The sequence below is a fragment of the Rhea americana genome, unplaced genomic scaffold, assembly GCF_003343005.1.
Source record: "Rhea americana isolate MKP2758 unplaced genomic scaffold, rheAme1 scaffold_411, whole genome shotgun sequence".
NCBI lineage: Eukaryota > Metazoa > Chordata > Aves > Rheiformes > Rheidae > Rhea > Rhea americana.
In genome coordinates this window covers 16,868-44,464 of record NW_028186548.1, presented here as the reverse complement: position 1 = coordinate 44,464, position 27,597 = coordinate 16,868, and the positions used below count along the sequence as shown (strand labels likewise).

The following is a 27,597-nucleotide window of genomic DNA, read 5'->3' as shown; positions in this document are numbered from 1 at the left end:
CCTCCTGTCCTCTTGCTCTACGTCTCTGAGAAGTTTAGTTCCGTCTTCTCTGTAACCCGCCTTTATCGGAGGGTTCAGGGGTTCAGGCCTTTGAAGATTAAAATACCTTTCTTCGCTTTAGTGTGGTGAGCAGCACACTATAATTTTCCTAGTTGTAAGTACCTTAGAGTAGTGGTGTGGGAATCGGGAGATCACAGTCCAGATTCCAAACCACCTGAGAATAGTATAGGCATTAAAAAAACATGTAAAAAATAAAACAAAACAAAAAACCCTGACTCAGCAGACACTTAACCTTGGAGATGCGCAGATACAGTCAGGTGCTTTCTTCTTTGATGCGGAAGTTTGCTGGCTGCTGGAGCTCTGCTCTCCATGTTCCCAGAGTTGTCCCGGCCAGTGCAGATGGATAGCTAACCCCTGTTTGAAGAATTTTCTTGAGGAGCTTGAGCGCATTGGGGAGCCTTAAGTGTCCTTTCCTTGAGTACCATGTCCTTAAGAGAACGCAAAATCAAGTTAAAATACGAGTTGAGTGATGTCCACCCCTCTGGACTAAACTGATCCTCRGAGTAAGGGTCTGATACGGCTGAACCAATCTCAAAGCTTGCCACTGCCAAGYGGAGCAGTCTTGTTTTCTTGCCCTGTGCCTTTAGCGTTACCCGGAGCCTCACCCTTTTCCTTGTCCTGGCTCTGGTGCTTGTTGTCCCCTTCCTTTGCTCATCTCGGAAAAAGAAAAAAAAAAGTGAAGATTTTTGTTAGTGAATTGCTAGGACAGACGAGCACTGGTGCTGGCTTGGGGTAATGGGGTTAGGAGAGCATGGAAAGGGGCACAGGGCATCGTTCTCAGCTGTAGACTTTAGACCAGGTTGGCTGTGTCCTCACTTAGCCTCGCTCAGGACGAGAGAGGGTGGTGTTCAAGACCCTTTGCAGCCTGAAGGACATGGCAGCTTGGGTCTTCTCCTTGCCAAGAAATGACCTTGTCTTCCTTCCACAAGGTTGATTGCCTAGGTCCTGGATACCGACTAGGTTCTTTTGGACTCYCTCTGGACTGTCCATCTTTTATTTCTTTCTGCAGAGCGGCACAACTTAAGCAAAACAGGTGGAGCGTGCCCTTATTCAACTAAGGTATCTGCTAATGGTTGGGCCAGGGGAAAGATGGTGCTCCACGTTTTCCACTTYCCGGAAAAATTGCTTAGTTACATAGAAGGCACAGATCTTTTGAAGGAGGAAAGCGGGACCTGCTCAGATCAAGGATGGTCCCAAGCACGTGCTTTCAGCCCTGAATCAATTTTCTCACGTCTGAGCTGTCACRGACTGGGCTGACCGCTGTATAGCTCTGCGTGACAGGTACTGTGTGTCATTCTTCTGGGGTGACAAAATCGCGTAAACGACATAGGAACAACAGGCATCTGCCCGGGTTTGGAGTCTGCTCAGCAGACAGAGGTATAAAAGTCAAATACTGCTAGTAGAAAGCATCCAAGTCCTGTATTTGATCTAGGTCTTCGACTTTTCTTCATTGCCCCAGCCCTGGTGGATGACTTTGAGAATATTACCTCTCTGACACTACGTATTTTTGTTTTTAAAATTAGATTGTAAAGTTTTTCTTTTTCCAGTGTTTCAAGATTTATGGAGTAAACCTGTTTAAGAGCTTTGTGTGAGTTTGCAGGTGTTTAATGCTGTRAACGGTTGTTCTGCTTGTTGTGCTGCGACCATTAGTGTGACTGGAGAAATTGCTTCTTTGCAGGTGAATCGCTTTAATAAGGTTGAGGACAGAGCAATCTTCATCACTGATCGACATCTCTATAAGATGGACCCGATGAAGCAGTACAAGGTGATGAAGACCATCCCGCTCTATAATGTAAGTATGAGGGTTGGAGAATGTCACCTCAGACTCTCCTGGTCTTGGGCAGCACACCTAATGTTTAGCTCCATTTTCCTATCCACAAAATGGAAATAAAACCCTAATTTGTATTTTTAATGTATTTTCATCTTTAAAACACTGAAGCGGAATTATCTACAAAACAGCTGCATCATGTTAGCTTTTAATTTCAGTGAATAAAATAAAGGCTGGAAACCGAACTGCTTATCACACTCTCTCTTGCTCATTCTTCTCTTTTGTTATTTCTTTGCTGGGCATTGCAAGATCTTGGCCCCGTAAGGGGGTTAGTGTTTCACAGCAGCTTGTGACATGATTTCCGTGTCTCTGGGGGCTTACTTGATCCTTGGTGTTTTTTTTTAATATATATATAAATATATACATATATATATATATATATAAAAAATATTTTTTTTGTTCATGTTTAATGTGTATCTTGTCAAAGCCAAATTCTGAATTATACTGAGGTATCCAGCCTACAGGGTAGTGGTTTAGCTGCCAGTGACAAAGCAGCAGATTATCCCTGGTGGGAAGGGGGATGGGGAAAAAGCTCATCTTAGCTCTTCGGCATTCTGGGGAGTGGATTCAACTGCTTTTCCACGGCCGAGGTAGCTCTGCCGTGGTTATCTTAAACCTACAGGACCTGGCTGGGTTGCCTGGAAATGTCATAGCGCTACAGTCTCACCAATTCCCTGGGACGTTTGCATTTGAAGAAGTAACAAATGGAGCGGCTTCTTGTTGCTGAAAGAGCAAAGATGCGATTAGGGTGGCAGGAAAATCTCATTTGCAAATGCRGAGTGAATGATTAGCTGAGGCTGCGCTATTGATTTTGGCTTTACTGGTCCCCATCTAACCTCTGCGCTGATCGTCCGCCTAAGCTGTGCACCTCGCTGCTCGCCGTCGCGCACGCTGCGTGGTGGAGGAATGTGCTYGTCTCCGTTATTTGTTTCTCCAAATAACAATATTTATTGCAGCAAAGCAGTAGCACCATGACAGTGTCGTGTTTTGAAAAGACATTCCTGCCACTTACTTTAGCAGCTGCGGGTCATTTTCCTGGGCTGATGGTGTGTTTTCCTGATAGTATCTCTTAATTGTATAAAACGAAATTGTCAGCAGATTACGCTGCTAAATGGCTGACTCTTGCTGGTGCAAACTGACTTGTTAAAATACACAGAGATGCTAATAAGCAGACTATTCTTTCAAAACAGATGGGTTTTTCCCCCCCAAGTATCAAGATGAAATCAGTGTCTGAACATCCCTTAAGTAAAATTTTATCAGTCACAGTTTCTCTCTGTTAGTTTTATACCCTGTTATCCTAGAGCAGTGCAATTCATTTGCTACATTTGTAATTATGGAGAAATCTGTGTTTATCCAGCTCTGGCCAAATGTCTGCTTTATCTGTCATGCAGATGGGTTTGAAGGTGGAGCTTCTACCTGTACATAATGGAGCTAGGCCAGGTCACTCTGGGGAGATCTTTTGCTCTGTTGTTGTTGGTAAACTGAACCCTTTTCTTGGAAATCCTTAATGCTTTAAAAACTAGAGGAGGCAAATAGGTCAGATGCAATTTGTGGGCTGCCTATACAAAATGCAGGACTTGGAAATGTTAGTAATTAATGGTTTTTACAAAACATGCACGTCTAAAATAACGAATTCATTCATATAGAATGACGACTGCTGTAATGAATGCTGATTACGTTGGCTCTCTTATTTGCATTTCCTCTGGCACCGAAGCAGCTCATGTTTGTGCATCTTTTGCTTTTGGAATACTTAGATTTCAGTTGATTGAAATCAGCTTTATTTGTAAATCTGCAGTTACTCCCTTTAGCCTACTTCCAGGAAGGGTTTCCTGATTGAACGCTTCCCTTGAGCCAAACAAGTGTTCAGAGGTCCTGGCGTATTTTCTGCAGGAAGAATGGCCCAAAAGCACCTTCAGTGACTCATACAGATGTCAGAATAATATCACAGAATGGAAATATTATGAAAACCCTCTTTGGTAAAGGCCAATGCCCCTCTTTTTACGTGCTTCTCCTAGATTATGGAGCTTGGGAACACTAGAAAACGTGCACATGGGAATTGCAGCGTGGTGCTAGGGCTTCCTGATCCCGTTGATTTACTGCTGGCCCTTCTCTGGACAGCAGGAAGAGGATTGAGGAGAAGAAGAGAATTGGGAACTGTGGTTTATATCTACTACCAGAAATACCTGTATTTTACCAGGATTTACCGGGGTTTCTTAAATTGAGCTCCTAACACTGTAAAGCAAATGGAGAATAATTACACCAGCCTTGATGCTTGTTGGTGTATCAGATACGTCCTCCTACACACAAATCCGTAGGGGACCCTGGATTGCCCTACTCGTATGGAAAGGTGAACCCAGCTCAAATCTGGCTGCCTGCTAGCTAGGCTGCTTGCTGTCCGCATTTCTAAAGCACGCTATCAACAAGGCAACATCCTTAGGGATGCGGTTGCCATGGAAATCTCATTGGAGACAGTCAGCTGATGCTTGTTACTCCCCTAAACTTGTTTGCAGCTGAAGAAATCAGGCTATAGCTTCCTTTAAATCTGCCTATACGTGCGAGGTTTGAGCGTAGCCCTCAGCGTAGGCCTGGCTGCRTTCCGGGTTCTGCTTTCTGCTGCTTTGTGCATGAGGAATCTGTAATTTTGTGCATGTGATTACAGAGCAATAACTTTCCTCTCAAACCAGCCTGTGTTTCACTCGATCAGGATGTTGCTTCCTGGGATTATTTTGCATGGAGGTGTTCTGGTAGCTGTTTCAGAAGTGCTAGTGTAAAATCATCTTTTTATTCTTACCTGGAGAAAAAAACAAGTGATAGTGGCAGGAAGGAGCTGAAAGGCAGCTGAGGAGCAGAAGAGACCTTTCAACTACCTTTCCCAGCACAGTGGTGAATACAATAAAGGATGTTTTTTGAGTGCTGAGAGTATTTTCCTAATCTTCAGGCAGCGCTAGTATTCGTATTTGTAAATACTGAGATAAGCAGCTTCGAAATTTTCTTTTGTATTGCTTTTATTATGCCCAATAGTCTTTTGGGGAGGGGGTGAATGGGAGAATTTTGAAGGGCTCTTGAACTTCTCTCACAGTTAAGTAATTAACATCTGAATAGGCTTTTCACATTCGGCGACTTCARCTTGTTCATCTTTCACAGTTGATGCACATTTAAAACCTTGATAGCAGCAGTCCCTGAGGTTCCGTCGTGATCGCAGGGTGGTATTTAAGCGCGCAAATTAATTTTAAGGGACATGAAAAGCCAGGCAAGCTGCTAATGTCTGTGCATAAAGCGTAACTTATTTCAAAAGTATTTTATAACCTCAAAATATTGTGAATGGTAGAGAATAAACTCCCTCTGCATTGGATATGTGCAACTGGTAGCAGTTCTCTGCTCAGTGCCTAGGATATCAGTAATTAGACCGTTTCAGACCATTTTATTAGACCAGTTCAGACCATTTTTTTGCTATAGTGAGCTATTTTCAGCCAGCAGAACGCAAGTGTCCGTAAATTTGTGTGGTGTTTCATCCAGAAGCTTTGTACCTACACCACACTTCTCTGTGTTGGCGGCATACATTTTGGGGAGGACGCTGCTCCCTGGTAGGCGTTAGACATCCAGGGCTGTAAGAAGTTTCTTGGAAATAGTACCTTGTGAAACTTGGATGACTATTAAACCAAAAATAGGAATTCAGACTGTTTCTGCATATGATTCATGCTTCGGAAGTCCTGAGTAGTCTCCAGCTAGATTTGTGCCGATATCCTTTCCATCATGGGCAACGGGGATACRCAGAAGGCTTTTTTCTTTGAGAAGGGATTAATGAGATTTTTGGTTCCACAAAATGGTCTATCAGTGCCTCTCACTTTCAGGAGAATATGGCTCCACTCTGTAAACRTCTGGTTGACTCCAAGGAGCCATGTAGTCCTTGGATGGACAGAGAACGTCTGCTGTAGTCTCTCTTTGGGTCTCTTACCCTTCTCCCTCCTCTTATCCTCTTCTCAGGTTATTAAATATATTTGCCTCTTGATTTTTCTTCGAGCATCTTACCAGTTCGTTTCCCTACTGTAGGTTCACTTTTTGCTTTTTCCWGTTATATTCATCTGAATGGTTTGCGTACCCAGATCGCGCTCTTGACTATTTTCTGCTTTCGCTTTGTCATCCCATGGTGAGAGGAGGACAAAGCTTTTAACGTGCCGTGTTTATGAACTGTTTTAAAAGAAGCAGTTACTTAACAGAGAACAGCAACAACAACAAAAAGTATTTTGTCAGAACAGCGGGATCTGAATCCATGACTAAATACTGGAGTTATCACCACTTTGCGGGGTTTGCAACTTATATACTTCACCAAGATGCTTTTAGGAAGCTTCATTCTTGTGTTATCTGCATATCGTTACATCCCCAGGGCTGCGTATGTGTATTTGAGTGGAAAACAKGGTTGTTGGCCAGACTCATTGTTGTTGATTTTCTTTGGGGGGAAAGAAAGAGAGAGAGAGAGAGAGAGAAAAAAACAGGCTCATGGCTCTTCTGCTGCATGGTGTGGTGTCATCTGATCTGAGACTTTTGGGAAAGCAAGCTTCTTGTTGTAACTAGCCCATCTTCATGCTCTCCCTTCGGATCTGCTTCAACACAACATGGTATTGAATACATAGAAGTCTAGATGGTTTGAAAAACTTCATTCAGTTGGGCTGTTGACTTCCAAAACAATAAAGCCCACCTTTTATGGGCTTTTCCCCTGAACATTGCCTTTTCTAGTAGCAGTAGAAATTGAAATACAGCATGGCATGTTGGAGAGGAAAGCCTCATTTGCAAGAATGAGTCTGACAAGTATCAAAAATGCATCGACATATGTAATGGTGTCTTACTTTCTCTTCACAGTTGATAGGATTGAGTGTCTCCAATGGAAGGGACCAACTCGTGGTCTTCCACACGAAAGACAGCAAGGATCTCATCGTCTGTCTCTTCAGCAAGCAGCCACCTAATGACAGCAGAATTGGAGAGCTGGTGGGAGTCCTGGCAAGCCACTTCAAGAGGTCAGTGTTAGGTTTGGTTTTTCTTGAAAACTCAATCTAGCACACCAAATTTGAGACTTCCCCTGGAGTCATTTTGGTGCTAGGCCTGAGTTTTCTGTGTTAACTTTGCTGCATCATTTTGATACTGGAGCAGTGTTTTTACCTTGTATTTTTGGGATATGCTTTTGAGCAACCGCAGTTTGGTTGACCCTTCTACCTTCCTTGTGTGTGCTTCTTGGAGCATGGGTGTTTGAAGATGAACGTCATTGAACGTGTGTTTTGAGCATGGAACAATGTCTCATCAGTATTTTTCTATAGTTAAACTCTTAATGCGTAACGTCAACACGTAACTGTTCCTTTCTCAAATTCTTTCTTCTGCCTCCAATATGAGGAGATCATTCAGCACCTGAGCTGCAAAACGTCATCTCTGTTTCTTTGCAGATCGTCTTCTCTTGCAAATCACAGCACAAAATCTGTTTTCATGGTGAACTGAACACTTAAGTGCATTGAGCATCGAGTTTGTTGTAGCTATAGTTGAACTAGCAGTGATGAACCTTATACCAGAATGCGAATTTGGAACTGTCCCCACAATCTGCACAGCAGTGACCGCGTTGCAGGCAGGCACATAAAAATAACTTTCTAGAGAAATGGCCGGTGAAGGGGACAGACCTTCAGAATTGTTCTCTCATTCCTCCAGAGCAGATTTGTTCCAAGACTGATGCTGACCAGGATCACAAGCAGCATTGGCTTTTGCCTTTCTCGGTATCGTGTTTCGTGTATGACCAGTAAAGAGGAGTCTCTATGGGTAAATATTCCTGCAGATCTGCAAGTGGCAGGATAGTGAGATTGAATTTGGATTGTGTTAGGTCCCCAGGTGATTTCTTTTTTTCGTGAGTTCAAGAGGAGCGTGCCAGTTTATCCACTTCCCACCACTAGGATACAAAATTAACTTTTGACTGTATTTTTGGACATAGGTACTAAATTCATCAGAAATTAATTCTGAGCATTACAGTACCTTATTTTAAGAAATTCAGTGCTGAATAGCAACAGAAAACATTCTCCTTTTTCCCCCCCTTCACCTAAATATAGCTTAATTTGCAAATGCACCAGCTTTTGAAGGCTCAGGAGATTATGGGTATATATTCTGTAAAGAAAGGCTTCATTTCTGGAATCCTGCAGTAGCTTGAGCTCTTTGACATGTTTGACGTGTTTTGAGCAAAAGTGAACTTTTTCACACATTCTTTAGTGCCTTGATAAGTCTCTAATGTGCCTAATCTTCCACTCATTGCTTATACCGCAGATTCTGTATTTTCATCCCGAATTGCTGTTCCTTCGTCTCAGGCATTGCGACCAGGCCATTCTGTATCCAGTGTAGTTCAGTATAAGGCATATATGTCCCTTTATAAGAAAGTACATTATGTGGCCATCAGTAAAAAAATATTCTGCGTTTTGTATAAGAATATAAGCTATTGATTTTTAATTTCTTATACTGATTTAGCAATGACATTTTTATCCAAAAAAAAAAAAAAAAAAAAAGAAAGCTTTACTTTTATCTAGGCAATCACTGTCTGTACTAGAACAACGGTTAAATACTCTTTATTTACTGTTTAATCTTCCCTTAATACAATATTAGTATTTTTTTACTGCTTCACAGGACAACTCCCATCACAGCCAGATAAATGGGGAAATGGTATAAAAGCTGCTTTTTCTTCAGTGACTGGTAAAAGTTAGTGGTTTAACGGTAAATGTACCCCTTGCAGGCACAGCTCGCGTTCAGTTTTCTAAATATCCAAGCGTGAGGCTTTCCCTCATCAAAGCCATACCTGTGAATCAAAGCAGAAGGAAATAGTCTTGTTTTCAGCCAGTTTCAATTTCCTAAGAGTACCAAAATCGTGTCGGTGAACGGGATTAGCTGACCCATTGCTCGAGAGGCGCTTTGGGAATTCCTCGTTACAGGGGATTAGCGGAAAGTCACGGTGCGCCTGATGGCAAGTAGCACGTTTGCACTTGTCCGAAGGTGGTTTCCACGGAAAGAAAGTGGGTCCAGCGGTAAAACGTGGAGTCTGAAAGCTCAGTTTTTGTGTCACGCCGTAATGTGACTTCAGAGCCGTGCTACGCCTGTGCCTTGGGGAGAGCAGCCTGTCCTGCATTACAAGGTGGTTATAGGTCGGAGGATCTCATTTAAGGTCCTGTCCACGAGTAGAAAGTAGTTGCCAGCTTTCTCGATACCCGTCCTGAAGTCATCGTTAAGAGGTTCTAGCAAGGATAAGCTTGCACAGCTGCTCTTGGTTATGTAGAGTGTAATATATAACGCTGCTTGTGTAATAAAGCCATAAAATTTTATGACGATCGGTATTAACTTGTAAGAAAGGTTAGGAGGAGGCTGGTGGTSACACCTTATGATATCTCGACCTTCTCCTTCAGGGGCTTTAGTTTTTTATAATTTTTTTCAAACTCTTGGAACTGGAAATTTCCATGGTGACATGCTTCAGGTTGGGAATTTGGGGCATTTCCAGCAAATTCTGACATTTTAGAAAACAGTATTTAGAGGAAACATTTTTAGACGTTATATTCTTGTGGTTGCTTTTGGAGAGGTTATGCTGTCCCTGTTCGAAGGTGTAGGAGCTTGTGTAAGAGTTGGGAGCTTCCTGCTGAGGGCTTGCATCTTTTCCCTTTTCCCATTAAAAACCTTCCTGAATACACATCTTTTCAAAATTACTATTAGTAGTAGTAGTATATGTTCAGACTGTGATCACAGATTAATACTTAAATAGCATAAAAATTGCGTGATGCATTTATGAGCTAAAATTTTGCAGTGGCAACTCTCTCCTGGTTAGGAGGTGAGTGAATTGAATGTGGTCTAGATAAATTACAAACACGACTCTCAAACATTCCTTATCAGCTAGATTTTTTTTTAAAGCATTACAGTTATTTAAGTGAGCGAATTCCCAGTGGAAAGCTAGCTGGAAACACGTAATGGCCACGGTCAGCTCATGTATGCCTAGAAACAGTGTGTAGACGTGTCCATAAACTTGTTTTAGTCTCTTTTGGGGAGTAAAGGTGGACATAAAAGGGTGAGGATTATCAGCCAGGAAAGGATGACTTATCCCTTSCATCCCTTACCCCCAAGTTGCTTCTGGGTCCTTAAGCCTTTAGAAGATTTCTCGACTGGTCAGTCCAACTTGATGAGGACTCTTTCTTGATGTACCTCAAAGTTGTGCTTCACCAAAGACGACCTGATGCTAGCCAGTGTCTACAGCACTAATTCCTTTTACTCTTGTCCTCTTGTGAATCTTGCCCTGCGTGTTTGAACTCGCGTTTCTGCTTCTGCCTGCGGCGTGAATAGGAACCCTAAAAACCCCTGATTGCAAGGGCAGCTCAGATGTCCCACCTAAAGTTACCGAGACGCATCCTTCCTTTCTAAGCGTTGTGCCCGTTCTGCAGCGTGTCCTAACTTAAAGAATTTATTTATTTATTTTTTGTCCGTGTTAAAGCACGCGCGGTGTTTTCTGCTCAGCGCAGACCGACCTGAGCCGCGTGGGTATCGGTGGCTCGTTATCCTCGTTGCTTCTGTTSCGCTAATCCCCGCATTGTGTGCAGCCCCGCTCGCTGCTTTGCTTCCAGGCTTGCTGAACGGAGAAGGGGGTTTAAAGAACAGTAAAAAGCAATCCCTGCAGMGCGTCGGCAGAAAATCGCTTGCCTGGGGATAATTTTGTATTTTCCATTACGCTTTGAAACCTGTCAGCCAATTTTAATCATCGGTGTGCACTGGATTAATTTTCCTTAGCTCCGGCTTCTTAACCTGGCATGCCTTGGAGCCAGTTGCGCCGGCGCTGTTATGCTATTGACCAAAGAGTAATTCATAAAAATGGGTTTCAGACTAGTATGCTGGGCTCTAGGAGCCGTTAAAGCATGTTACTCTGCTTTCATTTTTTTACACTCTGTCTACACAGGGCAAGGACTCGTGCACAAGCTCGCTGTGGCCCAGCGTGAAGGTGCCTTGCTCTGCTCCTCGGCTTCCTCTTTCACCTGCTTTCAGCGCTGTAATTGCTCCATCTGTGCGTTTCATGACATGAGCGGAGACGGCAGCAATTTATTTCATTGGGGAAGCGGAAAAGTTTGGTTGTTTGAATTCGCTTCGTACACACGTACATCTGGTGCACGTAATATAGGAGAGTGTGTGTGTATATGTAATATGATGTTAAAAAAGAGGAGGAGGGGGGTGGAAATCTGCCCCATCAACCTTTCAGGATAACCTGAAAAACACCCATGCTTGGCACAAGGTGCACGGTTTATTAAGTCAGATTTCTGCAACGTGCACCCGGTTTAAAATACAGAACGGTTTCTTCGCCCGCGTTAGCTTGACCGTTGCCACGTGCTGGCATGTTGCGGGGGGCTGCAGCTGGGCTTGAAGCTTCATTATGCTAAATACTGTAAACAAACAGATCCTGGTCCAAAAAATTTACAGTCTAAACAGAGCGGGGAGCAGGGAGAAGACACTGCATTGCGTTGCACTGATTGCTTCCCCCTTATTATTGGGGAAAAGAGAGAGACCAAAGCTGAGCTTGGGGCTGCGGAGTCCCAAGCTTTGCTGACTGCTCGTGTCGTCTCCGCTTCAGGGCGTTCGGAAAAGCCTTTAGTCTCCCAAATATCTGTAATGATACGTGTTGTGGCAAACAGCGCTTCCCGCGAGCATGTTTAAGTGAAGGATTTTTAAGTTTGTCATGATCTTAATAGCAGTGTTTAAGGTTAAGCTCCGAGCRTGCTGCCTACTGGGTGATTTTTGCTAATAATATGAATGCTGAGACAYTTGCCAGGCAGGGGGAGAGAAACTYTTTAAATACACRTTTTTCGATCCCTTGCGCCCGTGTGAGCGGGAGGGTTTTAGGTAGTTTTGATGCCRTCCGTAATAAAAGAGGAGCTGGAGCGTGATTTTGTTGTATTTGTATTGGAGGGGGGAAGAAGCGCTCGGCTCGCTTATGAACGCAATCAGGAAGGCCCAGCTTGCTTAAAACCTGTTCAAAAATCTTTATTTTAATTTCCTCGGCTGATGCGCCTTCCTGCTCAGACCCGGCTAYGGCGCAGAAGATTGAGCAGACTTTGATTTATCGTCCAGACGCTCTTTAACCAGGAAACTTTAAGGAAGCCAAAAATCCCCCCTTTCCTCTAAAACCGCCTGCCTTTCTCCCGCAGCAAGCTCGCAGAGCTGCCGCCGGCGTCGCGCGTCCACGGCGGCGCTGACGAACGCTCGTCCCTCGTGATTTCTTGCAGCCTGGACGGGATGAAAAGGAGCTCAGCGCCGCTTCGGGAACCCGAACAAGCTGCTGCTGAATTGCTACTTCGGCCGGTTTGTCCTGCAGCACCGCTGCCAGCTAACGCCTCGACGGAAGGGTCGACGTTATTCGTAGCACGCTCTGATCCGTAAAACTTTTGTCYGTGCTTCCGTGGAGGAGTAAAGAAGCTCGTTTTTATATGGGATTTCTATTCGAAATAAGCTTTCAGTAAAACCCTGCTCCGTTTGGTGATGGGGGAAGCCCTAAACTGCAGTTAACGCTYGGTGTTTATGCACCAGGTGTTCGACTCTGCAGAAGGGGAAAAACTCTGCAAAAGGAAAACCGAATCTAGGTGCTTAAGGGCAGGTGGACGGGGAGCTTGGTAGAAGGCAGAAGTTGTTGGAGCCTGATGCACTTCGAAGGGGGTTGGCTTTTCCCGTGGTTAGTCCCTCGGTATTTTCTGAAACTGTTCGGACAGTAGCGTTTACGCTGGCAGAACCTGATCAGTCTGTGTTGCGCTGCCCTGGAATAGAAAATTCAGGCGCATCCTCCTCTTCCTCCTCCCCTCTAGGCCTTAGAGAAGCCGTCATATTTTAAATATTAACATTTTAATATTTTAGAGCACTTAACGTTTTCTGTGCCCTTTTGTGGGGCTCTGTCCAGCTCCATCCTTTTCTCGAGAAATTTATGATCAGAATATAAAAACAATTAAAGAAAGCACGCTTGGGTAGTCGTCGTGGTGCAGCAGTACRGAGTTTGTGCGTTAAGCCGCTAGTGCAGCAGCCTTCCCAGTTAAGCTCTRCTTTTGATATAGCACACCGTGGATTTTCCCCACAGAAGGTAATATTGTGTAAACAGGTGAATAGGAATTTTTCTTTTTATCTTGCAGAGATGTTTCATTAGCAGAAATGCTTCTTAACGGGCTTTTTGCTATATTTTTATATTAATTTTTATGCCTTACTGGCTGTAAACTACAGCTCTTGGCATTCGGTCAAGGCTGGACGAGTTCAAAACTAAAGATCGCTTTTGGCCCACGCGAACGTGGACCGGAAAGCTTCTGGTATAAACCAGAACACAAAAAAATAATACAAATAACCCCGAGCTTCGTGGCGAAGCAGAACGCAGCGCCGCGCGGCRTCCTGTGCGGGACCGGCGGGACCTCGTGGAGCTGCGCTGCCAGCTGCACGTACGTAGCTCCCCGAGTAAAGGTTGTAAATACTGATGATCTTGCTGTTGGGTTGATTCTCAAGCAAAGCATTGGCTACCTGCTGTTCCCGGAGCTTTTCCTCTCTCGCAGACAGATGGTCCCAAGTTGGCTGTCCTTACCGTGGCTTAGTTTCACCAGCAAGGCAGGATTATCAAGCTGTCAAAGGACCCATCTGCCCCGAGCAGCTGTCCTGGCATTTGTCTGTCTGTGCGCTGGGAACCTCCGCGTTTCGCAAATCTCAGGCATATAAAACTTTTATATTTTTGTTTTACTTGCGGAGGGTTGTAATGTGTGCCATCTGCCTCACGTGCTTAAGCGAGGGGATGTTAAAAAAAAAAAAATCTTGCGTTCACTTCTCTTTAACAGCTTTTTTTTGTTCTTTTGCACTCCTCTTGTAGTTTGTGGGCTACCGTAGCTATTCGAAGCGTTGCTTTACTTAACTAAGATTGTTTTCAGAAAATACAGACTTGGCCTGATCACGGGTGCAGATATATCTTTGGCGTCTTGAAATCCGGGCAGACTCGGTTCGTCCGCTGACCGGAAGGTCTTGGCCAAAACGTTTAACCCGTTGCCTTCCCTGCAAGGTGGAGTGACGATGCAGACGGACCTAAAGGGCATCGTCAGCATCCGTGAGCAAATAATTACAAAGCTCCTGAGATTAAAAATGTTTCATAGGCGACGCTTAAATATTAGCATAAGTTGATGCGTTCCCCATTTGTTGCTGGTGAGTCACTTGCTGGGTAGAGTTCCTGCTTTGAGCCTCATTATTTCTGATTAAAGTGCTTACTGGCTGGCTGTTCAGCAGCTCCGTAGACCAGCAATTTGGATGCAGGTTCCCGAATAACTTACATGTCTTTTAAGTGTCCGTTTTCAATTTTTGAGAGAGCTGCTAAATATTAAAAAAACATGCTTTGGAAACCTAAGACAAAAATTATTTTTAAGGCCTTTAACAATAAGCTTCCCAGCTTTTAAAAGTCTATTTGAAACAATGGGGGAAATATGCATTTTCTTGTTTAAATCTTTGGGTATTTGATAAATCTGCTGTCAGAAATACTTCTAGTACTTCAAGTCTTATGTAAAATAAAATATTCTATCCATGAACAGAATTTCTCTTTTGGTTTTGCACTTCGTTGCGTTTTTGGCAAAGCCAAAATTTTGTCTTTTCGGCTTGTGTTCCTTCTATTTAGCCCTCGCCAAGTCCATTGCATCTTGTGAACTCCGTATTTGAACGCTTCTCAGGAAGGTACTCTGTTCCCGAGACTGCTCTTTAGTGACCCTGGTGCGTAATTAAGTCATTTTTATGAGTTGTTTTTGTTTTGTTTTCTGGAGAGTGCAGAGGATCTATCTGATAAAATCTGGGTGCGGTTAAGAGACCTTGCTTGATGCTTTTTGAAAACATCTAAGGTACCTAATTTTTAATTAGAGACTGAAAACCTACTAAAAATTTTATGTCTGTCTCAAGAAGTCTTCTGAAGCCAAGGTCAAATAAATTAGTGTCTAAATGTGGCTGTACAAACCTGACTTTGCCAAAAAATGAAAAACAACAACAACAACAAAAAAGCCTTTATTAATTCTTGGCAGACTTTATAGCTTTTACTTTTGTCTTTTTACAAAAGGTTTAGAATTTAATGTCTGAGCTGACTTCTTTTATTTTTCTGCTTAAAAAAAAAACACACTGCAAAGAGAAAAACCAGCGTGCAGAAGCAAATTAGCAGTATGAATTGAAGTATGTGGACTTAATATGTTGAGCCCAGCGTATTACTGGCCTTATAAATCCTCCTTTTCCAGCTTGCTCATTGTAAAGCTGGTAGAGCCGGGAATACGGAGGAAGTGGCGTAGAGCGGATGGAGATCGGCATACGCTTCCTCTCTCCTTCCCTTGAACCAGCGAGGCCAACGGACTCGTTTTGGGAAAGATGTGGCCGCCGTGACCACCATGCACGGAGGATGCTGTAGCTGAAATTCCACCTAGAAGCAACCTTCCTGCTTGCTTGATTTGGCAGCTGTTTCTTGCTTTGCCATCAGCATCACTGAAGAAAGGTTTCACCTATCTCACCTATCTTTTTTACCTATCTTTTTTTTTTTCCATTAATACGAAGCTAGACAGCAATATTGCATGAAGCTTTCTTCCTTAGGCGGTGAGAGGGCAGAGGCTCATGCATGGGGACATGCCCCTGAGTGTGGCCGGAGAAGAAGAGGGTCTTGGACGATGGGCTTGTGCCTTGCTAACGCTCTGTTTCTGTGCCTTACAGAGCAGTTTGAAGGACAGGCTTTGAGAAAAGCCTCTTGCAGCTTTCTCTCTTAGAAAGCAGAATTTCTTTCTTTTTGAGAAGCTATTTTTAACGCCCAGCGGGGAGTAGTTTGAGATTCGGGAATGCTTCAAGGCTTTCTCCTTCGGCAACGTGCGTTACGCAGACTTTCTGTTGCTCTCCGTCACCTTCCAGTAGGATCCTGTGTGGGTTGGCCGTAAATGCACTTAATTTGTTTGGTTAGCATCTCCGGAGTACGTGACATCCCGGTGAATTTGTGTGTAAGGCCTGTAAAGCGTGACCTCATTTCTGATTTCTGCATTTCGTCATTCAGAGATGCTTTGAAAAAAATTCCATGTTATAAAATGTCATAGTAAAGAATCCAGCCTTAAAATGTACTGCTGGTACCAGACTAATGGGGCAGCTCATATTTAGCACTCTAAAGCCTGGAAAGGATCGAAGTGACACGTTGTTTTGCTTTGAAAACTCTGATTTTATTTTATTTATTTTTTCTGAGGCAGAACACAAAGTACTCAGAGGTGTACGTGGGGAGATGCTGCAGATGACTTGCAGCACAACTGCTTTGCTTTGGAGGAACAAAATGAGTTCAAACCGAATTGCTTCAAGGAACATCTAGCATAGCAATCTGTTGGTTTAACGCTTCAGTTGGTGGCTCGAGTGCTTATCTTGCCATCTACTAGAGCTGAATCACGCTGTAGGTACACATCACCAGCAGTTGTGACGCAGCTCCGCGACATCCTTCCAGCGCTTTGGAGCAACCTGTCTTTTTAGGGGAGTTCAGATGGGAGTGGTGGCAACTGCACGTGCCTTCGGCATCTCTGCAGAGTTCCCTGTAACAACAACAGCTGTCGTAGGGATAAAAAACAATAAAGTGTTTTCATCAGGTGACATTCACTGGTTTGAGTAATTGTTGGCCAGATGCACTTCGCGTGATGGGCTTGTTACCCACGTACAGACTAAGCAGTAGGAGAAGTTTGATTGTCAGAATCCCTTGCTTCTCTGCAGTCTTCAGCTTGACCCGATAATTCGGATGCGTCTCCTGCTTTTTTGTGACAGCTAGTTCTCTTTGCGGGTTTAATTTTGGAGCTTCTGATAGGTAAACGTAATCCAGGTGAGAACAAAATTGAATTAGGGAAAGCCCAAATAGCACCTACTGCTCCCATCTGCAGATCACACCAGGTGTTGCATGCAGATGTGCCTGCAGATGTATGAGTTTATTTGCATTGGCCATTTCTTTCATGGATGGGGAAAATTGTGGCTTGAAATTGGTTTGAAATAGCGTGACAGGTCTGCTATCCATCTGAGAAGAAAACCAAACTAGTCCCCTCTTCCTATCTGCGCAACCCCAGTGCTATTTTTGTTGAATGTTTGGGGATATCTTCTGTTGGTGTAAACCATTTGCTGCATTTTCCTCATTTTTTCCTCTCAAAGCTCCCTCTCAAGATGAGCCATGTCAGTGGCGGCTGACCCTTGTAGGTCGGCAGTGCGTGGTGTTCACGTGCCATAGGGGAACACACCACGAACACGGGACCCGAGCAGCTTACCGGGGTATTCTTGCTTTGGAAGCCGTGGGATCCTGTGCCAAATAAAGGAGAAGAAAAACACTTCCGATGCTGGATTGCATGGGAGCGCTATAGCTTGTTCAGTGATGGAAGAGTTTCCAAAAATGGCAGGTGACGTGGCTTGGCCTGGTTGAGTTGTCTCCTCCTTCTGCAGTTTGGGCCTCTATCCGTGATGGTGAAGCTGTTCTCTGGGCTTGGCGCGTCCCTCCGGTTGCTTTGCTCGCCTTGTCTTCCCAGCGCAGCAGAGCCAGTGGCCGTGCTTTGCTTTTCTTCCCAACTCTCACCCTCGTTTTTCTCCAGGATTGCTGCGTAGAGAAGGGAAGGACAGCTGCAGGGAGCAGTGTCCTGAGGTTGATTTCCCTGGGTAAGAAACCTGAGCGGAGGAGAAGAGGCTTTGCGAATGGAAGAGGATCCTGCTTTGAATCCGTTCAAATCCCCTTGGCGTAACATCGGATGCGTTTCGCCGTGCGCTTCAGCAGCAGCTCCCGCAAAATAGCCATTGCACGAGGCTCTCGGAGGCCAAGGAGCGACCTGGCAGCAAGCTCACGTCAGAAGACTGCCCGTGCCAAGGGTGTTAAAAAGTTGGCTTYGAAAAGGTAGTGGGCGCCCGTCTTCCTCCAAACATGCCGCCCGCACGGATTTCTTCTGGCAGCGCTGACGCTCCTTGCAAGCAAGGACTCCGGTGGCTGACGGCAAACAAAACCAAACCAAAACAGAACAAAAAAGACCCGGCRCGATCACATTTCCTGGTGACCTATTTAAAATCCTCTTTGCTCGTCCTCTCGCCGTGCGGGCRCTGAAGCGCTGGCTGGCTCGCGGACTCCGAGGGACCGCTCGCCGAATGGTAACGAATGCCGAATACGGCCCCTCGTCTGTTCGGCAGGAGTTTTTGAGAAGAAACRTGTTGCGGTTTTTTATTGCATCATTTAGCCTTTTTTTTTCCTTCCTTTTTTTCCTTTTTCTTTTGCACTTGCGATGTATTGGTCCCATTTTTTGGCCTCCCCGCTCGGAAGCGTGTATGTGCTGATGGCGGGCAGTGGTGTTTGAAGAGATGCCGTGAAATCGCAGGATGCCTTAAATCTTCTGAATTTTGGAGGAAAACTAGGCTTCCAGCTTCAATCCTCTCGGAGAGTCTGAGCAGGGTTGACGAAGGCCTGTGATCAGCATCGTTTTTAAGTGAAAATGATCCAACAGAGGCGGTGGTTTAACAAATGCTTTATACCTACTGTGGTGTGTTTTTATAGGGCTATTGTATCATTGGTTTTTCAGTCCAAAGTGGAAAGTCAAAGTGAGATCTGGATTGTGCATGTTGCTCCTCCTCTCTAATTTTCTTCCTAATTTTTCTCCGGGCAAAATATTTTAGAAAAGGGCCGGGATGCTCCTAGTTTACCCATAAGCAAGATCAGCGTTGTAAAAAAAATAAGTAGTTACAGTGGTGCGTGCACACGTCTGTGGGGATACTGTAGCTGAGCTGTTAATTCTGGATGCTCCGGATTGAATGCATACACGCTAAAAAGAATTAAAAATAATAAATTGCTCCTGCCTTTACAAAGAGTATCAACAGGAGGGTAGAGGCATCACATGTGAAATGCAGATGTGCAGGGAATCATATCTAAATATCTCATTTTTAGGGGCTCTGGAAAGCTTGCATTTTTATAGCTGCCGTTGCATGAAGCGCRACGTGCTGTCAAGCCAGTCTGAATTCCCCTATCTCCAATCAGGACAGAATTTCTAAGCAGATGGATAAAAAAAACCCACCATGAACAAATTACCGCTGGGTAGCTCCTGCATTTTTTGGCACCTAATAATTTTACATCGTTGGAGCGGAGCCGTTCTGTGTTGAGGCGTATATAATAAAATAAACTCCTTTCAGTCCAGATAATACTTGTTTTCTTTGCAAGCTCTTTTACGTTAGGGATTATTTTCCTATTCTGTCTGGCGTGTTTGAGGTGCGACGGGAACGTTTGCCACCTCCCAGACGRTTCTGGGTTGCTGCTGGGTGCTGCATAGGATGATGCTCCTGTATTGCCCTACGAGAGGTGACAGTAATAACGGAGACGAGGGGGAAAGAGGAGGTAATTAGCTCTACTATACTGGTAAAACTACTTGATATCTATGGAAATGAATTCAGTTTCTGGCTCCGAGACACTAGCTTGAAATTAGAYGGTGAAGTAATGTTTTGTTCTCTTTTAAGTGGCGAGGAGGAGCTGGTAGGGACAGAGCATAAACACAAAACCAGTTTTGTGCCTTTACGGTTGCAGGCTGCTGATGCAGGAGGAGGAACCTCGTCGCTTTGGTGCGAGTCGCCGCTCCGCCGCGGCCGTAGGGTGCTGTCGTTGGGCGTGAGTTGCACCCTTCGCAAAGGGAGCGAGAAGCAGTTGCGGCGGGTGCTGCTGCCTGGTTAGGGAAATTGGGGTGCGGTTTCAGGGTGCAATTTTGAGCGYGATGGAGGTGCCACGATAGTCCTTGTTCCTCTTCCCTTTGGTGCTCTCAAGCTGGCGGAAAATAAGTAGGGACTGATTGGAATAGCCACCAAAAAAGTTCTTCATGCATGACCACCACCCACACAGCTATATAGACCTTTACGGCTCATTTCACCCTAAAATGCACAGAAAGCACGTTTTTTGTTAAGATGCATTAAGATGTGTCTTATCTCCTTATCTGCTTTAATTTTGTTTCATCTTCCAGAGCCTATGGTATAAATTAATATCCCTGGTCCACAGAGCGTCCTGCCTAAAGCATTTTTGCATATAAATGGCACAGGAGATCATGTAACAGAGCTGCGAATCATAGGCTATTAGGTGTTAAATCTAAGATGGAAAGTCTGGCTAATTTATTCAAAGTAATTAGGTTTCCAACTAAATGCACAAAAGATTATTTTTGTCTTTCTTGCTCTTCCCTGTGTGAACTCAAACTGGTGCTGGAGAAGGGGAAGGCGTTCTTCCTTTCCCCCCCCTCGTGCATATCTGTTAGGCAGGCTAAGGGAAGGATTTATAAAAACATCTCCATCCCTTACAGATTCCCTCGCGGAACCAGCTTCCTTCCCCAAATTACTGGCTCGCAGTAGGGCCTCAGGGAGAACGACCCTTCTTATTAAAATACGTTGTATTTGTGTGCACACGCGTCGCTTTGCCAGTAAAGACGTCGTGTTGATATCTTTGTGATTAAAATAGCCTGTGGGGTAGATATGACACAGCCACAAGGAATTATGTCCCCGTTTGTGCTCTTCCAGTGTATCTCAGCCTTGACCTCCTGGAGCAGGAGCATGTTCTTCTGCCAGTGTCAGCACAGGGCCTCTTGCAGAGGTGCTGCTCTGAGGATGCTTACGGCAGCTCGGCTGTGGCCCCTGAGCTGCCACCACCTTCTCATCTCAAGGGTAGGTAGCCCCATAGAGCTGTTGATGACTCTTGCTCAGTTCCCTTTGGGTTACACCGGCTTAAGAGGGCTGGTGGCTAGGTTGGTTTTAGCCTTCACCTTTTACCTGCCCACGTGCTGGAAGCTCATCCTGGTCTGAAGATGGTTTTGAGCCAGGCTGGCTCTATAAACCCAGCTGAGTTTATAGATTAGAGTCACCTGCCACTTCCAGTTTGCAGAGGCTGGCAGGAGCATTTCAGCACAGCTTAATCTTCTAATGGCCTTTGTGGAGCTTCTGTGAAAGGCCAAGGTCCTCAGCGTGCTTCCAGAGAAGGTCAGCTCTTACCACAAGTGACCACAGATTAGACAGAGGAGAGCAGTGTTTTATATTTGGATCTTTAGCACCCAGGACCAGCTAATCCAAATACTTAACTCAGAATAATATCTAATTCTAACTGCAATTTTTCGACAACTCCAGACCAGTCCCCTGAGCCAGGCAGCCTGGCTATTTTTAGCCTGGTTTCCTAGGGAAACATGGTTTTACGCATCTGCTGTATCCTCAGATTTGACAGTGGGAAAGAGAGGTATCAAAGATCATTCTCTGCAAGATTCATGAAAATCAATCATTTTGATTAAAGAGACAAATCTAATAGCTCTGTTGGGCAAAAAGCAGGAGGCTTCAGCTATGCTCCAGCCTGGTGCAAAGTTGCCAGCTTGCTGCTGCTTCTCAGACGAGAAGGACATTTGGGTGCTGTCGTGGGAAACGTGGAGGTGCAGCCTCAGGCGTGCGAGCAGGGTTCAGAGGGCCAAGGCAGTGTCGGGAGGAGTGCGAGGGGCGGTCACTTCGGAAAAACAGGCTGTAGTCACGTCCCCACTCGCAGAACAACTTGCTCAATGGTTTTAATGGAAGCATAGAAAGTGCTTTTTTGGGTGTCCTCCAGCCATTGCAGGACATTGCAGCATCTGCTGAGTGGGGTGTTCTTTTTTTTTTTTTTTTTCTTTTTTTTTTTTAGCAGAAAAGGGCAAAGGAAGGATCTTTTGGTGTTTGAACACAGTGACCCTGGACTGCTGGAAACTTTCCACCTACACGCGAGTTAGACACTCAGACACAGTGTGTGTGTGGGGGGGTGTTGGTGGTAGGAACTCGGCACTCCTGAACCAAAACCGAGCAGTATCACTTCCTCCCAGGAACGCTTGAAGAGGGGAAAATTGGTGAGTAAAGCACTTAATCATAAAGCTGTCAGACCGAGAGCGAACAAGTGTTCTGTTTTGCCTTGCCGAGCGTGGCAGTTTGAGGGCAACGCAGGACTGGATATTACGTTTTCCACGATTAGTCAACAGAAGGTGCATCCCCACCATCATATGCACTGTCGTGTCTTCGCTGAAGCTTTAAATGGGATTATTGAATTAGATTGAGCTGATAGACRGCGGTGGAATTCAGCTGCCTAAACGCAGGTCTCCAGCGGCATTTTAAATGCCCCGCGGCGCGTCAGAGATCTCCGTGGGACTGGTGGGTAGGACGCAGGACCTAAAGAAGACTTGCGCCTTTCTGGAGAGGCAGCTTGAGGCAAGGGGATGTACCCCAGGGTGTCAAAAGTGGTAGCAGATGYCTGTGTTCAGGAACTGAATCCTCCCATCCGTCCTTAAATCCGAGCAGAGGATGCCTTGGCTAGTTTTAAGTAACGCTGCTTTGGGCGAGGTGGGGTGGAGATGGGATTTCCCCCGACGTTCGTCAGCCGCTTGCATTTGCTTGAGCTGCACGCCTGCAGTTTGGAGCCACGCGCTGATGCCCAGCTGCTGCTCCGGGCTGAGTTTGGCTCAGGGTGGGATTAATTTGCTTTATAATAAGGATCCACCTAAAGCTTTTTGAATGTTAATCGTCCTCTCGTGCCTSTCCTGCAGTCCCGCTCGTACTGTATCGTGCAAATCGGCTAAGCAAAGCCACGAATGACAAGGCAAAGAACCGCCGGCGTACGATGAGCTCAGGACGGGGCAGGAAAACCAACTCGGAGGGAGGAGCACGCTTRAAAGAAAGCTTAGGGCAGCCCGGCGCTCACACCTTAGCGTGACTAAAGCATGACTGGGTAGACCTGAGGTGCCTGGCTCAGCCGTGTACCGTCCCAGTGTGCACGTTTGCAGACGGTGGATGTTAGGGATGTGTCACGTCATGTTTGACAGTGAATAACGCGCGAGGAGCTCCCACTTGTACGACTGGAGCTACAGCAGCTGTAGGTTGCGTAGCTGAGTAATTGCACCGGCACCGATTAGCGCTGATGACTCCTTTCTGTGCTGGGGCATCAACTCTGTTTTTCTTCTGTGCACGCTAAGCCAAAAAGCAAAAAAAAAAAAAAAAAGAAAAACACTTCCATGAAAGCAGTTACCGCAGCAGGTTGCCAGCGGAGGCAGCTCAGCAGGAAAATCCGCCTCTCCGGCAGCGGCAGGGTGTCGGGACCTGCGTGTCCCGCAGGGAAACGAGGCCAGAGGCGAGGTGGGGACGTGCCAGAGGACCACGCGGAGGCTGATGTTCTCTGCACCCGGGCACGGTCTGACGCGGAGCCGGGAGCTCATTAGTGCCTGCGAGCTGATTTGGAGGGCTGCAAGCTTTAGGAAGCCTTGATGCAGATGACAAGGCAAATGGGAAGGTCATCACTGTTATTGCTGTCTAGGCTGGTGCCACATGTTTGCATTAAGTAAATTGGAAGTGCTTTGTCGTTATGACTTTTGAGACATCTGGTATGATTAATTACCTTCAAGTTAAAACCCRAACTGTGTTACCACCTCTCTTGGCCGTGACTGCCAGGCCCGAGTTGTTTCTCAGCTTCCCTGGAGCCACTTGGGAAGCGGTCAGGGAGGTGTAGCTTTGTAAAAGACGTTTGGCTCCTATTTATGTTGAGAAAAGCAAAATATCTCAACACAGAAGATGGTAATTCCGATTGCTCGCTGTTTATAAGCTCTCTGGGATTTTAGATCCTTCATCTAGGGTGGCTGGTTCGTGARTCCTGTGTCAGCAACGATGAGACGTCCTCTGTAGTTAATAGCAAGGTATTCGCTTTGCTCTGTGCTGCTGGTTACAGCTAAATATAGTGTGTGACGTGGCAGGGTGGCCAACGCTGACCTAGTTTGCTGGGTGATGGTTGTGATTTGGTTTTCGGGGTTTTATTTTTATTTTTTTGGGAAAAACTTAGCAAAAGAGCTAGGTAAGAGCTGTGTGCCTATCAACCTGGCTCCTAAGGGATGCTCTGTTCACGGGAGAGCTCTCCCCGAGGGGCCAACTTCCCTTAGGACTACTTGAATTCACCCAAATTTAGCCCGATGCAAACTTTACTGCTAGGCAGAAGGAAGTTCTTGAGAGGACCTGCTTAGCAGTCCTTTGCCTGTTCCCTTGGAGCGCTAAAGTTCAACCAGTGTTTTTCTTCCTGTATAAGTCAGCGTAAAGCCGATGTCGGAAGGAGGAACCTCAAGCAAGTATTGGCGGATCCTCGGGGATGGAAGCAGCTTCTGGCTGGTGTCTTCGCCGCCAAGCATGGCTTTGCAGCCCGTGGTGGCAGAACTCATCAACCTGGAGAGAGAAAAAAAAAAAGCACTGTCCTTCCTGGAGCAGGGATGGCTCATGAGTAGGAGGGAGGAAAGGGATTAAGACATGAACCTGGAAAAGACATGTTACCGATGAACGTCACGTTCGGTTTTCTACTTCTGCTTTTTAACAGCAACCTGCATCACTCCCATGGCTGTTCCATCAGCAGTGGGACTAATAAAACCAAGTATGGATTGGGTCCTTTGCTTCTCAGATGTTACCACWGTTGATGTAACAGCTGATTCCACTTCTCTCCGTCCATGACACCTCCAAAACAGGAGCCGGTTCATGCCGTGGCCGGTCTGGAGGAATAGATGCGCTTGTTTGACAGCAACCAGCCAACAAGATCATGGAAAGGCCGAGTTTAACTTGCTTTTCCTTCAGTGAAGTATCTGTTTGGGTATCWCCGACTGTTGATTTTTTCACTGGACCTGTAGGAACGTTTTTTTGGGGGGGTTCTCTCTTGCTGTCGAGCCTGGGGAAGGGAATTTGGGAAGGAGAAAGTCCACAGCACCCTTGCGATTCTTACCAAGAGCGCTTTCTTGAGCCGTAAGGCGCCAGGGGAAAGTACTTTACTTTCCCGTGAAAACGCCGGCTCCCCTYGGAAGCGGCCCTGGGCGCAGATCTCGGCTGCGAAGTCCTGCTGCCCTCTGGTCCTTAGSCAGTCTGATCGGAGCTGCCGGCGCGTGCCCTCGCTCTTCGCRGGACGAACCTCGTGGCGAATTGCAGCGGGTCAAACCAAATCCCCGTCCGTTAGGTTTTGGGGTTGCTTACCTCGTTTTCTCTCTCCTTCGACTGTTCCGCCGYGTGCAGCCCGTTTCGCTCCGGTTCTCAGAGCGCGCGATCCCACCTGCCGCCGGAGCGTCGGCATCCAGGCTTTGGGACTACGAAGGACCCAGGGGAAGCGGGTGGAAACGTCGGGACGGGCGAGCGGCCGAAGCTTTGCGGAGCCGAGGGTTCGCGTGCCCCGGCGATGGGGCCGGCGTCCAGCTCGCGATGCTTTGGGGCCTTTGTSTAGGAGGACGACGGGTTTGGACGTTGCGATCCGCTCCCGCCCCGAGCCAGGAAACGCCGTGCCAGCGCAGCTGCGTCCGCACAAAAAGGATTTTATCAACGCTGTGTCGGGCACTGTTGGTGTGCCTTCGCACCTCTGTGTGACGGCTATTCCCGGGAAATTTTCTATTTCGCCTTATAGAAACCGCTGCACCGGTTTATCCCAGCAGGTTTCATTAAAATGGAAGCTCCGTTGCGTCCAGACGGGTTGAGAAGGGTTTCGCCGCGTGGCGAAGGACCTGCCGCCGTAGCTTTGCCCAGGAGGACGCGTTCACCCCGTCTCCGTGCCGGGCATCGGCCAGGCGCTGCGGGAGGAGGGCGGGTGGGCTGCGTTTCGGTGCTTCTTCTGCGCCCCTGCCCTCCTCATCGCTGCTTTTCAGGTACCTGCTCAGCTGGAATATCCCTAAACATTTCAGAAAGGGAAATAAGAGCTTTTTTTTTTTTTTTTCCCCTGCAAAAGGCTTTGTCCAGCCACTGCCTCCCCTTTAGGGAGAACGATGCTGGCATCTCCGATTTGCCCGGCGCCCTTGTCCCTTGTCCCGTCCCTAGGAGGAGGTTTGCGGCCACCACTGCGTTATCGCGTCTCCTCCTCGCGTCCAAAGGAATTGGGTTCACGAGCGTGCGACGGACGGCGTCCGCATCCTGCCTTCGGCTCTGCCGCGCCGCRTCCGTTTAGCTCGGGAGAGCGGCGGGAATTAGAGGTCAAGGCGCTGACTGCAGYGCTGCAAGGAAGAATTACGATTGAGGGCGTCTTTAATTGCAACTCCTGCCTTATTTTTAATGATGCTTAAAAAAAAAAAAAGAGAGAGAAAATTATGCAAGGAGCTTTGGGGAGTAGAGCACATTCTGTAACTGCATGTGCTGGGAAAATATATTTGCAGAGAAAGGCTGTTCTGTTCTCCCATGACTCAGGCGTGGTGATTTAGAGCACAAATAGCCGTGATACAGCAGAGAGGATGTTTCCTTGCTGAGGAAGGTGGTGGTGGGGGCGTACTGCAGTTTCGTGTTAAAAGTATAAAATCTTTAGCTTATGCAAATGCTTCGCTYCCTCCTCATATGGCAGCGCTAACTTACCCGATCGCAAGCCCGGAGATGATACCGACCTAAACTCCTGTGATCTAGGCAACAAGATGCTGGCGTTCAGTTGAACGCTGTTCCTAATCTTAACTGATAGGGATTTTTAGCTGCAAAGCAGCAGAATACCAAGCACAGCTTGCATTTCCTAACAGCGCAGCCTCTTCGCGCCCGGTTGTCAGAGCTCGCGCGCGGGATCCGCTCCCGGCATCCGTCTTCTCGTAGCCGTAGCTCGGCGCRGAGGCAGCGCCGGGGCCGCGAGGATGCCCGGCGAGGGGCTAGCGCGGTCCCGCGCGCGCTCTGCCTGCCCCCGCCGCCTTTCCCGCGCTGTGATGCCTGTCCGTCGCGCCCGCGTGCTGCGCCGGCAGCGCTACGCGTCGCCCTGCGGCGCGAATTCGGGCTCGATCTTCATTTATTTATTTATTTATTTATTTATTTTTATCTCCGCATCGTTAATCGATATTTCGGTCGGTCTGACTCGGGGCACGCGGCGCTTCGGCGCCTGCTGGCTGAAGCTCAGAAACGTTCCCCTGCGGAGGGGCTGACGGATGCCTTCGGAGCTCCGCGCCAGGAGCGGGATGCGCCCGCGCCGTGCCGGGGCCGGGGGGTTGGTGGGGGGAAGCCGATACCTTGGGCGAGTATCCTCCATACCCGGCCAAAGGGGATCTTTTGTTTCCGCCTTTCTAGGAAAYGGCTGGAAAGGAGCCAGCAGCGAAGGGCTGGGAAAAAAGGGTGACGGAGGGGGCAGGGAGTTGAGAGAGCATCCGCTGAAAATACAGATGTGCGCGCGGCCGCCGAAAATCGCTTTCCTTCCTTCGTATGCCCAGGGTGGGGGGGGGAGGGCTGGGAATCGCGGGGCCGGCGCGCGGTCCAGCGGCGGCGAGCATCCCTGCGCGGGCGCCGGTTCCCATGGCGACCGCGGCTCAGTGGCTCGCTGTGATTTAATGAGTTCATTACCCGCTCCGGAGAGGGGGAAGGAAAAAAAAAAGAAAAAAAGGAAAAAAGAAAAAAAAAGCGGTGGTGAAAATGGCTGCGCGGTGGGGCCGGCGGAGAGGGGCTCTCCCTGCGCGCCCGCTCGCTCGGAGGCAGGGAGCGATGGGGCGGCGCTGGCCCCTTTTCCGCCCGGGAGGTCGATGCGGCTCGGGGAGGAGGAGGGCTGCGTGGGTAACCCGCCCGCCTTGCCGCGGGCTCCAGGGAGGGCGGTTGCTCTTATTTTTAGCTCTTATTTCTAGCTCTTATTTCAGCCGCCCGCGCCGAAGATGAACCCTCTCCCACCCAACCTGATGGAGGGTCCTGGGGCTGCACCCGGCGGGACTGAACGGCACCAAAAAGCCTCGGCTGGGAAAACCGCC

At 47.0% G+C, this 27,597-nt stretch overlaps 1 protein-coding gene across 1 annotated transcript in view; it reads left to right on the top strand.

Moving 5' to 3' along the window:
• The window catches only part of MYO1D (myosin ID), a gene marked incomplete at its 5' end in the record, with an annotated part of 107,000 nt that overhangs the window by 70,327 nt on the left and 9,076 nt on the right, over window positions 1–27,597 (top strand). Inside the window, 2 exons of the mRNA XM_085314795.1 lie at window positions 1,739–1,852; window positions 6,746–6,900. Of these exons, the coding sequence (XP_085170921.1) occupies window positions 1,739–1,852; window positions 6,746–6,900 (269 nt within the window). The remainder of the gene's footprint in view (window positions 1–1,738; window positions 1,853–6,745; window positions 6,901–27,597) is intronic.